This window comes from Acartia tonsa, chromosome 3, assembly GCF_053477335.1.
Source record: "Acartia tonsa isolate MP-2025a chromosome 3, ASM5347733v1, whole genome shotgun sequence".
Lineage (NCBI taxonomy): Eukaryota > Metazoa > Arthropoda > Copepoda > Calanoida > Acartiidae > Acartia > Acartia tonsa.
In genome coordinates, this window is record NC_137262.1 from 40,274,007 (window position 1) to 40,288,293 (window position 14,287).

At 29.9% G+C, this 14,287-nt stretch overlaps 2 protein-coding genes across 6 annotated transcripts in view; one reads left to right on the forward strand and one right to left on the reverse strand.

Annotated features, from left to right (window-relative positions):
- LOC145314148 (uncharacterized) overlaps nt 1–14,287 on the reverse strand; it is a 30,740-nt gene that overhangs the window by 190 nt on the left and 16,263 nt on the right. The window contains exons 16-19 of one of the 3 annotated variants that reach the window (XR_013877644.1): nt 10,821–10,926; nt 10,554–10,638; nt 8,718–9,754; nt 8,222–8,328 (exon numbers count right to left, since the gene is read on the reverse strand). Coding sequence is in view for 1 of the 3 variants with exons in the window: in XM_080153949.1 (XP_080010075.1) it covers nt 9,692–9,754; nt 10,554–10,638; nt 10,821–10,926 (254 nt within the window). In the remaining 2 variants the exon portion in view is untranslated. Of the gene's footprint in view, nt 1–8,137; nt 9,755–10,553; nt 10,639–10,820; nt 10,927–14,287 lie in introns of those variants that run through there. The other 2 variants (XR_013877643.1, XM_080153949.1) reach the window with 2 other exon arrangements.
- Nucleotides 4–8,224, forward strand: LOC145314147 (uncharacterized). Of its 3 annotated transcripts, XM_080153946.1 has the most exons (3): nt 6–1,000; nt 4,949–6,936; nt 7,158–8,224. In XM_080153946.1, the coding sequence occupies exons 1-3, from the start codon at nt 406–408 to the stop codon at nt 7,161–7,163; spliced, it is 2,589 nt and encodes an 862-aa protein (XP_080010072.1). In that variant the 5' UTR covers nt 6–405; the 3' UTR covers nt 7,164–8,224. The 3 variants fall into 3 exon arrangements, with proteins under 3 accessions (XP_080010074.1, XP_080010072.1, XP_080010071.1); XM_080153948.1 differs by lacking the exons at nt 4,949–6,936; nt 7,158–8,224 and adding an exon at nt 2,550–2,925 and having other exon boundaries at nt 4–2,055; XM_080153945.1 differs by having other exon boundaries at nt 4,949–8,224.

Genomic DNA, 14,287 nt, shown 5'->3' on the forward strand with positions numbered 1-14,287 from the left:
TATTGAAATGAATGGAAATTTTCTCTAATGTTTTGCAATGAACGTGATTATTTGTAACTTATAATTTTTATATTTTTACCTTGTTTTTATCTAAAATTCACCTTTTTATCAATTTTAATCTTATTATATTTTCAGATTTTAAATCCAAATAAGTTGGTCCAAACTGCTGATAAATTTGGTTCTTATTATCCAACAATTACACCTGAACTGTTGAAACAAGGCATAAATTCTATTTTATCTGTTTGTGCTGTAAGTGATGGAAAGTCCTTGTCTGGAGAGTTTAGAGTTGCTCTGGGTTCAAAGACACCTCTAAGAATACCGTTAGATCTTGAACTTGTTTTAGGGTGTAACCCAATACCTGAGGTTCAGTTTTTTTATCCGGTGCAAGCTAATAATCTATTGTTCATGAACAACAGATGGCACACAGAATGGTATTCGTTTCAAGACCTGCTGGCTGCTGGACTTCTTGCTTGTGATAAAGCAAAAACATCCAAAGAATCTTACGCAAAGTTGGTGGATAGGTGTAAATTGAGTCTTATTAAAGAAGAATACCAATGTGCATTTAGAATAGAGGTGGGTTGTCCTTCCGATGGAGATGTGTTGGACTTGAATATAAGATGGCTTCCTTGTTCAGCCCACTATTTGAAGAATCATTCTAGATTAAACAGCGGTGATGTGGCTACAATCAATGGTGGAAGTGTAAATGTTTACTGTCCATTATTTCCAGAATCATTGAGAGATATTATGCATCATTTCCCAGTTCCGCCAACTTTATTTATTGATTCAGATATTACATTAGATGATTATTCTACAGCTGTATTGGATGGATTTCCTGCCATCTTAAGTTTCATTCAAGGTCACGTTGATTTGACTATTGAGAATGCTAGAGAATACATTAAATCTCCAACAGCGCACTCTGGCAATGTTAAGAGGTTTAAACCGAAGAGAAAGAATCCACCAACATCAACATCTGAGTTAGCAGCTCAATCTCATTCTACAGGTACATTCACATTGTCAAAATTTGGGACAAAGAAAAATATATGGCAATATATCGCCTGCGTTCCCTATGCACAGAGGAAAAAGATTTCACTGTCTAAATCTGGGTCAACTTGGGATAGTTACATGACTGCATGGCGTACTTTTACTAATTTTTGTATTATAAAACGAAGAAAACCTTACATTCCTGTTGAGCCTGATATCTTAATTGATTATGTATGTTTTTTGGATGAGGATAGAGGTTTACAATATCCAACAGTTAGGTCTTATTTGTCTGCTTTGAAGAAACTTCATCATTTGAATAATGTTTCTGACAAATCTTTTGATTGTCCGAGGTTGAGTGATGTGTTGAAGGGTATATACAATGAGTCAACTTTGATGAAGTCTGTTTCTACTAAGAAATATAGAGCGGTCATGACGTGGACAGTTATGAAGATTCTGGGCATGAAGATTTGGGGATCAGCTGGTATGACCGATTTCAATAAACAAGTTTTTTGGACCATTAGTTTGTTCTGTTTTTTTGGGGCGTTTAGAGGGGGAGAGATGATGTCCTTGGATGCAAATTCATTTGATCCTTTTAGATGTATCACCTGGGCGAAGATCAAGAGACTGAATCAGAATCAACTTTTAATTGATCTTGTAGTTCCGAAATCTTCAGAAGTTCCTGAAGGTACTGTAGTTGACATTTTTCGATACCCTGGTGATAAATCAATGTGTCCTATAGAAAACATTGATTTTTTGATCAAGATGGTGTTGAAACTTAGAGGTCTGGATTTGAACAAGCCTGTGTTTCAATTTGATAATGGCAGCATGATGACACCAAAGTTTATGAATGAAAAGTTAAATGAATATTTAAAGCCATTATTTCCAAATGTACAATTTTCTTCACATAGTTTTCGTGCTGGAATACCTAGTCATATGGCTGCAAACCCTGAGTTATTTTCTGTTGAAGATTCCATGATTGGTGGTAGATGGACTTCTAATACTGTTAAGAGATATCAAAGACTTCATGGTGTCGCTCAAAGAAACATATTTTCCAAGTTTAATAATTTTTTGCAGGTGCAAATTTAATTTCTATTTTTATTAAAAGGAATGTAAAAGGTTTTCTTCGCTTTATATATTAATAATATATTGAATTTTATCATTTAAATGTTATTATCTAGACTCTTTATTAGTTTAGAAATTTTATAAGATATATCTAAATTTTTTATTATTTAGAATATTAACTGAAAATATTATTTGTTTAATTTAGAATTTAAGAACAAATATATCTAGACTCTTTATTAGTTTAGAATATTGATTTGCTTTTATGTTGAATAATTTTAGATTGAGGAGTTACTTTAAAAATATCTAAATTTTTTATTGATTTAGAATTTTGACATACATATATATATCTAAACTCTTTATAGTTTAGAATATTGACTTGTAATTTATAAGATAACTCTTAATGTAGGTATATTCATAAGATATCTAATAGGTTTTATATTACTTTTTATAGTAGTGTAAAGTTTTTAAAAAAGTTTCTTTTTTTATTAAGTAACTTTTAATTTTAGAATTACCACCCGGCTACAGCCTAGTCAATCCAGATCAATTATCTACAGATCAATTTAATAATCTTGTAAATACAGCAGAATTAGAAATAAGTGATCAATTGGGTCATCAAATTACTGGAAACTCAGCTATTTCAAGTGTTCCATCAGTAATCTCGCTACATTTACAGAGCACTAATCCACCATTGCCAACTAAAAGTCAGGAATCTTGTCCACCTCCACCTTCTCCATCAACACAAGCAGTTACTGATAACTATTCTTTTGATGGGTTTTATCAAAGTAGTAATGGAGGTTTAAGTAACAGTAATGGAACAAGTCAATTGAGAAGACAAGGTCATGTTTATCATACTCTAAATTCACAGGATAGATTAATAATAATGTTATTTTGTTCTATAAAATTAAATTTTATAGTTTGATCAATGATTTTTATTTTCTTTTAAATATTTAAAAATGAGATAATTTTTATTTTATTTTTTTTTTATCTTCTTTAAATAAGTCATACATAAATTAAATAGGTTTTAATCAAAAAGAAAGGAGTTTATATTTTATGTAACTAAGTATTTTATTTTCATTTTCATAACATTATTATAAATTTTCGACTAGTATACTGAAAAAGCTCCTGTTTATTTACCTTCCGGTCCAACCTATCAAAGTTATGCTTGTTCAAGCAGCAATCTTCAATCACAATCAAACAATAGTCATTTCTTAAATTTGCCGTCAAACTCTGTTATTCAAAATACTTCAAATTTTGTTAATAACAACAGAATGAACTATAAAAGATCTGATGTTCTTATGGATACAACAATGTCAGCATCAGAATTCCGAACCATTTTTCCTGATTTAGCTCCAGGTGAAGGTCCAATCCCTGAGTGCTATTTTTACTTAACAATAGGTGAATTGGCTATTGAAAACTGTAAGGCGAAGAGTAAAGTGATTAAGAAACCTTCTACACTAGAAACCAAGTTAAAGGATAATGCTATTAAAATACACACTATCAAGTCATGGGATAATAATACTATGGATAATCTTAAAGATAAACTTCATCCATTGAGATTTGATCGCTGTCCAACTATAAGCTCTGAAGAAATGTTTGTTAAAGCGGCTCATTTTTATGATGACAAAGAGTTACTTCCCATTAATACCTATGATCTATCTAGGCTGGATTTGACAAATAAGATATCAATGAAGGGTTTTGAAGAGCTTCATAAACCGGATTCCACAATTCTCTCTGTAAAAATGTTTTCCCCTGAAAATGTAAAGAAAACAAATGGTGGACTATCAAGTTTAAATGTGGTGCGAGATGAGAGTGGAAATCAAACTGTTTTAACTTCTCTTTACTTAGAAGACATTGAAAATATTAGAAATTTCAAGGCTGCATTTTTTGGTTTATATGTTGCGAAGGACAGAGTTGTTCCTTGGGACAAATCTCTTCAACCTCTGTGGAAATTTTTCCTAGTACATGATTGGTTAAAAGATATTCCTAACTCTTTTGGATACAATACAAATGAAGACCAAGGGAGTTTTTGTACTTCGTTCACTGATAGCGTACTGCAAACAAATGCAATCAGATTTTCTCAGAAACAACCGCATATGTCATTTTCAGAGCTAGATGCTCATTTCCGAAGTTTTTGTACTTTCAATCAAAAATGTTCTTTTGTTCAGCTGGTTCCCGTGGTTAATAAAAATGTTGATGGGAAAATGAAACAGGTTATCAAAGAAACTTGGACACCTTCAGAACCTGGTGCTTCTTACATTGCAGTAAGAACTATTTGTCGTGTGTTCAATTCTGACAAAAACTGCAAAAACTCTTTTGATTCTAAGTCTAGAAAGTGCCACGACACAAATGGAGGGAATAAATACCTTCACATTTGTAATGTTAAGATGCCAAATGGTAGACCTTGCGGCCAGGGACATAAAAACAGCAGTCATCCAAAAAATTGAATTTATTTATTGTTTGTTTATTTTAGCTTATAAATAAGAGTTTAAGTTTTTCTTTTATTATTAGCTATGGTAGTTTTCATTTGTTTATGTTATATCGAGCTTAGAATTAATACATTTATACAGATTTTATTTTTGTATTTTATGATATCTATTTTTGATAGATTTTTAAAACATGTTTATCTTTTTATAGATTAAGCATTTTATTATTCCATTTTAATCTGTTTTTATTTATTTAACTATTTTATAGTTAAAGAGTTTTATTGATTTTAATAGTCGTTTTTTATCCCAGTAATATATATATATATATATAATATATATATTTATAAATCCATAGATTTATTTTATAATATTTATCATTATTTTGAAATTGTCAATAATAATTATGTTTATTTTCAGAAAAAAATTTGGAATATTAATTTTATTGGGGGGCTGGTTTTAAAATGACAATGTGAATGTTTAAGGAAATGTTGAATTCAGTCATTTGGGTTTACCTGGAGATGTTTTGGAATCTTGGTTAAAGAAGAGGAGATTTTTTCCGGTAAATAAAGAGTTAATCAAATTACCAAAGCCTTTAAAAAATACTGAAATTCCTCTGTTGGAAAATTATAATGATGAACCAAATGCTGATTTTTGGGTTAAATTTCCTTCTAGACCGTTACCTGGCAGATATAGTCCAAATACTCCGATTTGTGCTAATTCTTATGAAAGTGAGTTTTTACAAATTAAAGAAAAATTGTCTTTACCTCAACGTGAATCAGTTTTACAAACTATTAATGATTTAAGATATGGCGCAAATTCACTAGTTGATTTTGACCGTATAGAGCCTCTTTTTGATTCAAATGCACAGAATATGGGTTTACAAAAAGTTGGTTGTCAATTCACTGATCAGTTGGTAACCATGATAAAAAAAGGTTATGTTTCTGGACCTTTTGATCAGCCACCAATAGTGAATCTTAGAATAAATAGTTTGTTTGTTGTTGAACAAACAGACAAATTTAGACCCATCTTAAATTTAAGTGCACCAGAAGGAAAAAGTTTCAATGATGCAATAGTAGACAATTTAATGACAAAAGTAGTGATGTCTAGTCCGTCTTTGGTGGCAAAAAAGTTGTACTCTATTGGAAAAGGAGCTTATTTGTCAAAAATTGATCACCAGAGTGCATACAAACTTGTTCCAACCCATTTTGATCATTTATTCTTGCAAGGTTTTTTTTGGTTAAACAAATATTTTCTTGAAACTTCACAAGTATTTGGTGCAAGATCAGCTGTACCAAATTATGACAGGTTACATAAAGGTTTTTCTGACATTGTTAAAGTTAAAAGTGAAACAATAGAATTGTATTTAGAACGTCAATTAGATGATCAGATTGTCATGACCAAAACATTAGCTGAGAATAAAAAGTTTGTTGAAGTTTATTTGGATTTAGCTGAAAAAATCAAGTTACCATTAGCTCCGTTAGACAAACCAGACAAAGCTTTTTTATACCAACAAGAAGGAGTGATTTTAGGCATTTATTTTAATACTATAAATATGTCATGGTCACTTCCTGAAGAGAAAAGAATCAAGTATAGTAATTATATATCAGATATTCTTACTGGTGGAAAAGTTTCACAAAATGAACTTCAGAAACTTTTGGGTATGATAAATTTTATTGTTCAAATGTGTCCAGTTTTAAAGTTTTTTAGAACTCCTGTAATAGATGATTTAAAAAATTCCTATGAAATGGAACCTCTGTTCTTGGACGCTGATACAATTGATCTTTTACATCAATGGTTGTATATTCTAGAGGAGTTGAAAGATGGTTTCCCTATATCTGATATGAATAAGTGCCCTCCAGCAAAATCCATTGTGTTTGTAACAGATGCCGCAGGTTGTGCTTCTCAAACAAGTAACCATGAATTAGGCATAGGCGCAGTTGGTTATGTTATGCCTCATAGTGAAATGTCTGATTTTTTCTACATTGGACAATGTATGTGGCCAGAGAAGTTTATTTTACAGTTATTCGATGAAGATGGAAAAAAGTTTGGAAACAAGACAACTTTTTTAGAAGCAGTTGGTGTCCTTATTTCAATTTATCATAACTACAAGTTGATACATAATAAACATGTCGTATGTATGGTGGATAATGTTGCTGTTGTTTGGGCCTTTATCAATGGCAGATCTCGTCAGGATCCTTTTACCAGTCTCATAGTGTCAGTAATAAATCATATCGCTGGTTCAACACCTTTTAAATTATATGTGGAACATCTTCCAAGAGTGTCAACTTTGCCAGCTTTAATAGCGGATACATTATCAAGAACAGATCCTAAAGGCAAATATCTTATTGACAATATTGGCAAGCCTGTTAAAACTGATTGGCCACCTGCTTTGAAATCATGGTTACTAAATCCTGTTATAGATTGGGATCTGCGATCAAAAATTTTAGCTGATTTTCGTGCTTCTCTTTGGGTTTGACTTCTTTTGGATATTTTTCTTACTGTTTTTGGTATTTTTATGTTTTAATGAACCAGTACTTAAGCAATAAATATTAGGTAAATTAGATAAGTAAGGGGTTTGTTAGTTAAATATATTTGTTAAGAAAAAGTAGTATCTTAAATTGTTTAAGTACTGGTTTCTATAAATCTTTTCTTTAAAATAAAATAAAATAAATTCCAAAAGAAGTTCAACAGATTTAGGTCGAGAGCTGTATTCCTTAATGAAATCAAGAGTTAGTAATTCATAAAATAAAGGTGAGAAAATTTCCTTGGTATTTCAAGTATATTGAAATGAATGGAAATTTTCTCTAATGTTTTGCAATGAACGTGATTATTTGTAACTTATAATTTTTATATTTTTACCTTGTTTTTATCTAAAATTCACCTTTTTATCAATTTTAATCTTATTATATTTTCAGATTTTAAAATTTTATTTAAAATTTTTTCAACCCCACCCTCCATCCCTGTATTTTTATGTTTTAATGAACCAGTACTTAAGCAATAAATATTAGGTAAATTAGATAAGTAAGGGGTTTGTTAGTTAAATATATTTGTTAAGAAAAAGTAGTATCTTAAATTGTTTAAGTACTGGTTTCTATAAATCTTTTCTTTAAAATAAAATAAAATAAATTCCAAAAGAAGTTCAACAGATTTAGGTCGAGAGCTGTATTCCTTAATGAAATCAAGAGTTAGTAATTCATAAAATAAAGGTGAGAAAATTTCCTTGGTATTTCAAGTATATTGAAATGAATGGAAATTTTCTCTAATGTTTTGCAATGAACGTGATTATTTGTAACTTATAATTTTTATATTTTTACCTTGTTTTTATCTAAAATTCACCTTTTTATCAATTTTAATCTTATTATATTTTCAGATTTTAAAATTTTATTTAAAATTTTTTCAACCCCACCCTCCATCCCTGTATTTTTATGTTTTAATGAACCAGTACTTAAGCAATAAATATTAGGTAAATTAGATAAGTAAGGGGTTTGTTAGTTAAATATATTTGTTAAGAAAAAGTAGTATCTTAAATTGTTTAAGTACTGGTTTCTATAAATCTTTTCTTTAAAATAAAATAAAATAAATTCCAAAAGAAGTTCAACAGATTTAGGTCGAGAGCTGTATTCCTTAATGAAATCAAGAGTTAGTAATTCATAAAATAAAGGTGAGAAAATTTCCAAAAGGAGAAATTATTAAAAATTATTAGTTTGAAGCAAAGCTAATTTTCTTCATTAATTTAAACTTTTTTGGCAACAAACTTTTTGTCTTATTACATATAAACATTTAATACATTTATAACAATAATGCAACAATAACATAGCTCCTAAAGAACTAATGAGTATAATCTTAGATGTGCAAGCATTCACTTCCGCAAATGTACCCTATTTTCAATTCATCTGTACCAAAAGCAATTTAAACAGCAATAAATGCCACTAACCCTTTTCTTTGCTCTTATCATTAAACACTCTCTCACTAATAATGGATATTGCACCAAATTTTCCCCTACTCTAATAAAATGATTCCTCCAGCTGGCTAATATAACGATAAACCTCATGCCTTTTGTAAAGAACTAACTTTACCCCATCCCATCCCCTGTCAATTGAGGAAATATTGACCAATAGGTGATGACTATATTAGCAACCTAAATTGACGACAAAATTTCTCCTGTCGCAATATCCATTTATTAATTTTCCATTGCTCTACTGAATTGGCTGTCCTTTTGCACATATCATCATGAAAGATCATTCAGGATACAGAATAAGGGAGTGAATGTTACAACATATTAACCGTCTAGATATTGTTCTTACTATGCAAAGACTTTAACAATCCTGATAACTGCTTCACTATAATGCATAATACTGACAAATGTTGTAATACTTAAATGTTAATATTAAGACATTTATAAATTTTCTTCTAAAAGCTGCTCTGTTAATTTTCTTTCCTTTTTCTTGAAAAATACAATAATGAATAATGTTGGGTAGAAATATAGATATATCATTTTTTAATAAATCTTTTTCACTTTAAAAAAAAATTCTTAAAAATGCGCGCATAAAAACTAAATAGAAAAAAAAGGTAGGTACTTCTAAATTAACAAATAAAATTTTCAGTAAAATAAATTTAACACCAGGTTTCAATAAAAAAGATATGCTTTAACAATAATGAATTCTAATAACGAAAATAAATTTTTAAAAACAACAATAAGAACTTTTTTCAACATGAAACTTGTTTTTATTGTTTTAACAACATTCTTAATTATTTTGTAATTTTCTTTTTTCAAAAAGTAAGTGGCTTAAGCTAAGAAAAGTTATGAAACAATAATGAAATTGTGAAACTTGAATAGGGCCAGCTAGAACGTGCCAGAAAAGTTTATGTTGAATCTTTATAACTTTATATAAATATAAACTGTATTCTAAAAGGTTGGGTTGATAGATAGATAGATAAACACTGTAATCAATAACAGGTGTAGTCAAAAATCAGTTAGTAACAATTAAAATAAATATATATATATATTTTATTTTGTAAATTTTTCTTTGATAAATATTTAATTTTATTGCTTAGGATCTAAATGTATTTTACTTTTGAAATAAATACTTAATAGGTATACAATAACAGTCTGAATTTTCAAAAAGAGGGTTCCCTAATTAATATTTTTTCTTCTCTTAGGTATATAATATCAGATAAAAATGATATACTACAATAATAATAATAAGTTGTACAGTAGTGGATAATTATATTGTAACCTCTTTTTCACAAGAAGACTGGAACCAGTGAGAGCCACACAGGATCTCAACCTAGGAATTAATACGTTTTGAAATCTTCTAATGCTGAATAATACTTGCTATAGAAATGGATTATAATAACTTGGATCTTACACCAGATTATCATGTACTCCAATACAAAGAAACTCGCAGCTGGCTAAAAAAAACAATACCTCGCCCCCATCCGCCCTCTTTATCCCATCGCCTTCCCTCCTACTGGATGAACGAACTGACCAATAAATGATTTCCATGTTAGCAATCTAAATTGACGACAATTTTCCCTACCATAATATCTATGTATAGTCTATATCATTATCCATTGCTATAATATAAAAGCAAGCGTTACCTTAACATTTTTTAAGTAAAAATATCATCTAATTTAAGGCTCTTATCGGTTTTTAATACATAAAAATTAAAACCAGGGCAAATTAATTTTTACACAAATGACAAATAACTTTATTGATTTCAACTATTCTAATAAAGATAAGCTTATTGAAAAAGTTAAATGTTAAGGTATTGATACATATTACCTTTTTTGTTTCAAATGCATTTTTTAGATGAAAAAAGTATTATAAATCTATGAATAAATATTGAAATGCATGAAATCCTCGAAAAGCATGTACACAGAAAATCTTTGAAATATTTAAATGCAATTTGACTTTAAAGTAACAAAAATATACCTCATGCTTAGCTAAATACAACCAAAATTTTATTCAGTGAAAAACGGAAAAATGGCATAATAGGTCAATCTTACAATTTTCTTAATTTCAACATCCAATTATTTTGTTACAGACAATCATCCTATTACTTTTTAGATAGATGGATAGATTACCTCTAGATTATTATCTCTGATAGACCTTACAATCTGTTGAATACCTTCACAATTCACCCTCCAGCGAGACAGGTTTCCAAATTGACTTAATAAAAATAATATAACATTGGGCTTCAAAAATCATATAAAGAATTTTCTAACAGAGTGCCTGGTAAATAATGACCTATGTTAAATGCAATGCTAAAAAATATCGGCTTTCTTTTTCAGTCAAATATCAAATGGTATTGAACAGAAGATTTAAAGTTAATTGTCATAAAAAACCCTCACCTAAGATTTGGAAAAGCCTCAAGAATGGTGTAGAACGAATTTTCAGTGAGTAGCGGAGCCTCGTAGATATAGAAGCATCGCAACTTTCCTCGACTTCCCGCTTTTTCTGAACAAAAATGACAAATAATATTATAATCCATAAATAATCACCTTGGATTTAGAAAAACATTTCATTATATATTTATTTAGAAAAATTCTAAGTAGATATTTTTTTCAAATCATGAATATTTCTGTAACTTCACTCAATTATATCTTTAATCTTTTCTTTATAGATGTTTGTCACTTTGATATTAGAAGAATATTTGATGTCAAATAAGCACTGAAAAATTATTTCACTAAAACATTAAAAATTATCTGAAGTTAAAGAAGGGGTTCACCAAAATTTAATTTTACTCATTTTTCTTTAAAAATTCTCCTTTATTTAATAATTCATCAAAAAAAGGCAAAGTTGAAAAAAAGATTTTATTTTTAGACAAAAGCAATAAAAGCATTGAAGGATTATTTGTCCATATTATGGTTGAAAAGATATATGTATTGTTTGTGTATGTGTGTATCATGTATTATGTGTGTGTGTGTGAATGTGTGTATCATGTATTATATGTGTGTGTATGTTATTGTGTATAGTTGTATGCAGAGCAAACTTGTCTCCTCAACTTAGTAAGGAATAGGAAAACCTAAATCTTTACTTTAGTCTCACAGACAAACACACACACACACACAAAAACTCGCACAATACAGAAATAAACATTCACACTTCACTTTTACACACGGGATAAATACTCAAGATAAGGTACTTTTGGATATTATAGAAATAAAAAATCTCAGAAAAATATAAACTGCGATTTTATGTTACAATATATGGATCATCGAAAGAAAACGAAGTAGCGGGTTTCGTCGGATTTTCACAGTAGCTTTTGATAGGCTAATTAAATGTTAATTATTGCCACTCAGGGTTAGAGCCCCTACAGGGGCTACAAATAGGAGAAAAGTTACTGTGAAAATACGACGTAACCAGCTACTTCGTTTTCTTTCCATGGTCCTAAATATATTTATAAAAACTTTTAAAGATTACTTTAAAGGTCTTAATAAGAAAAGGGTAAAATCAAATAGGAATAGTAGAATAATCAATTGGGCTATTACAGGTAGACAGGACGCTCAAAACAAGTGAATCCTCATACAGTATCAAAAGGTATATTCATCCCTATAATTTTATCATGCATTTCCATTATATTCTTGACAGATATCTTATATATGTATCACACTTTTTATTCTTTACTTTCTTCATACGAGAAAGCTCTGCAAATCACTCATGTCGGTAGGTCCAAATTGAAAATCACAAATTTATGTAAAAAGGAGAAAGCAGGTGATGAGTTTATATTTAAATTACAATCATATAAAGAAATTGTAATTTAATCTATATTTATGTACTTATTAGACCTTTGACATGTTCTTATAAAAGCTGCAGTGTTTCTTAGCCGAAGCCGGGAGCCGGAGCCGTAATTTTTGTTAAAAACGGCTCCGGCTCCTGACTAGATAAATAAAGATATTTTTTCACAAATTATAATTTAGTAACTCTGTTTTGTCATGTGCAAATGCCCTTTTTAAGTTTTTCAAGTCAATTTTTATCAAAAATTGAACTTTTAAAACCTTCAAAAGTAAAAAATAAAAAATATTTTTTTTTATGGGGAAAAAAATATGTCGAGTTTTTCTTGATTTTAGGTCGGATCCGGAGCCGTATTTCCAGATACGGCTCCGCGAAGCCGGAGCTGGAGCCGCACCAAAATCAAACGGCTCCAAAACGCTGAAAAGCTGTGCTAATATTTGACATATTGATCCTTGTTTTATCTGGCACATGAACAATAGAAAAACCAAAAGTTAACCCACACCTCCTCTGTTTCATATTTTTTATCATCTATTAACATTGACATAATACTTATTCTCTCTATTTTCTTTTTTAATACTAAGTACACTTAATAAGACATATACACAATTTACAGTTTCCTAGCTATTCTTCAAGTCGTGTTGGTTCGTTTGTATGTGTATAAATAAAGGTCTGCTAGCTGATTTAGAGCAGATATACAGGGTGTTTATTTTTAATAGGAAAAAAGTATTGCTTAATATAACCCGCTTGCCAGTGAAAGAAATTAATAATCTATATCTTAATTTCTCTATTGGGTTGGGGCAATTTGTATAAGAAAAAAATATTAGGCTAGGTTAGAAAATGCGTATAATATTTCTATAATTCAAATTGCGTGGCTTGTGTTAATAGTAGAAAAATGTTATGCATATTGTTAGAATCGTCCTAAACTCTAGTTTTTGGGTGTTTAAGAAATATTCCTGTCCTACGTATAGTTTAGGAGCTACGTGATAAAATGTCCCAACTTACTTTAACCTTTAAACCTTCCTCACATTTTCCAACGTAGCTTCTATACTACAAATAGCATGAATATGATACATATATTTCCAAAAACTAGTTTATGAAAATTCTAACAGTATGCGTAACATTTTTCTACTATTAACACAAGCCGCGCAATTTGATTTTAAAAATGCACGCATTTTTGCACTCTTTAAATTGGTCATGATCCAAAAATCTTTAAAAAATAGGTACTTTGAAAAAAACCGGTTTTTAAGGCATAATTTGTTGAAAATCGCTAAATATTTTCTTCTTATACAAATTACCCCAACTCAATAAAGAAATTAAGATATAGATCATTAATTTCTGTCAATGGCAAGTGGGTTATATTTAGTAATACTTTTGTCCTATAAAAAAAAAATACCCTGTATAACTAGGAAAAACAAAAATATCAGCTGATTACTTGGCACAATTAGAAAAAGATCCAATTAGACCTAATAATGTGTAACCAACAATACAAAGGGGGAGGGAGGTTGTGCTAAAATTCCGTGAGTTTTAAGAATTTAAAATAGAACTCTAAAATTTGTCATGGTAGTTGCTTTAATGGGGTAAACGTGGATATCTATAATACAAAGTGGAACGATGTCTGTCTATCTGTCTGTTTGTTTGTTTGTACCGAAGGATCTAGCTAACCGCTGAACCAATAGGGTTCTCGTTAACAGGGTAGCTTCTCATAAGTCCCGGAAAGGTTTATAACTATTTCGGGGGAGGGTACTACCACCCTCCCAAGAGAAATCGCCCCTAGAAAAATTATCCTCCCCCCCAAAAAACTTTTTTAAAAATCTAAATTAAAAAACAGGGTTTTGGGATTAAACTCCCCCCTCAAGTGCCACATGAGGCCTCTAGGGGGCGAAGCCGCTAGTGTACTAAATTAGAGCAACTGTCAACTGTTCTACTTCTATTTTAAATTCTTAAAACTCACACGTTTACTGAATTTTCGCACAACCTACCTCCCCCTTCATTAAAAATTAAGCTTTAGGGTCAGATAAAAAGATCGTCATTACTTCTAAGACAACCCTAACAAAACCAACTGAAAACAAGTAATTTTTCATAT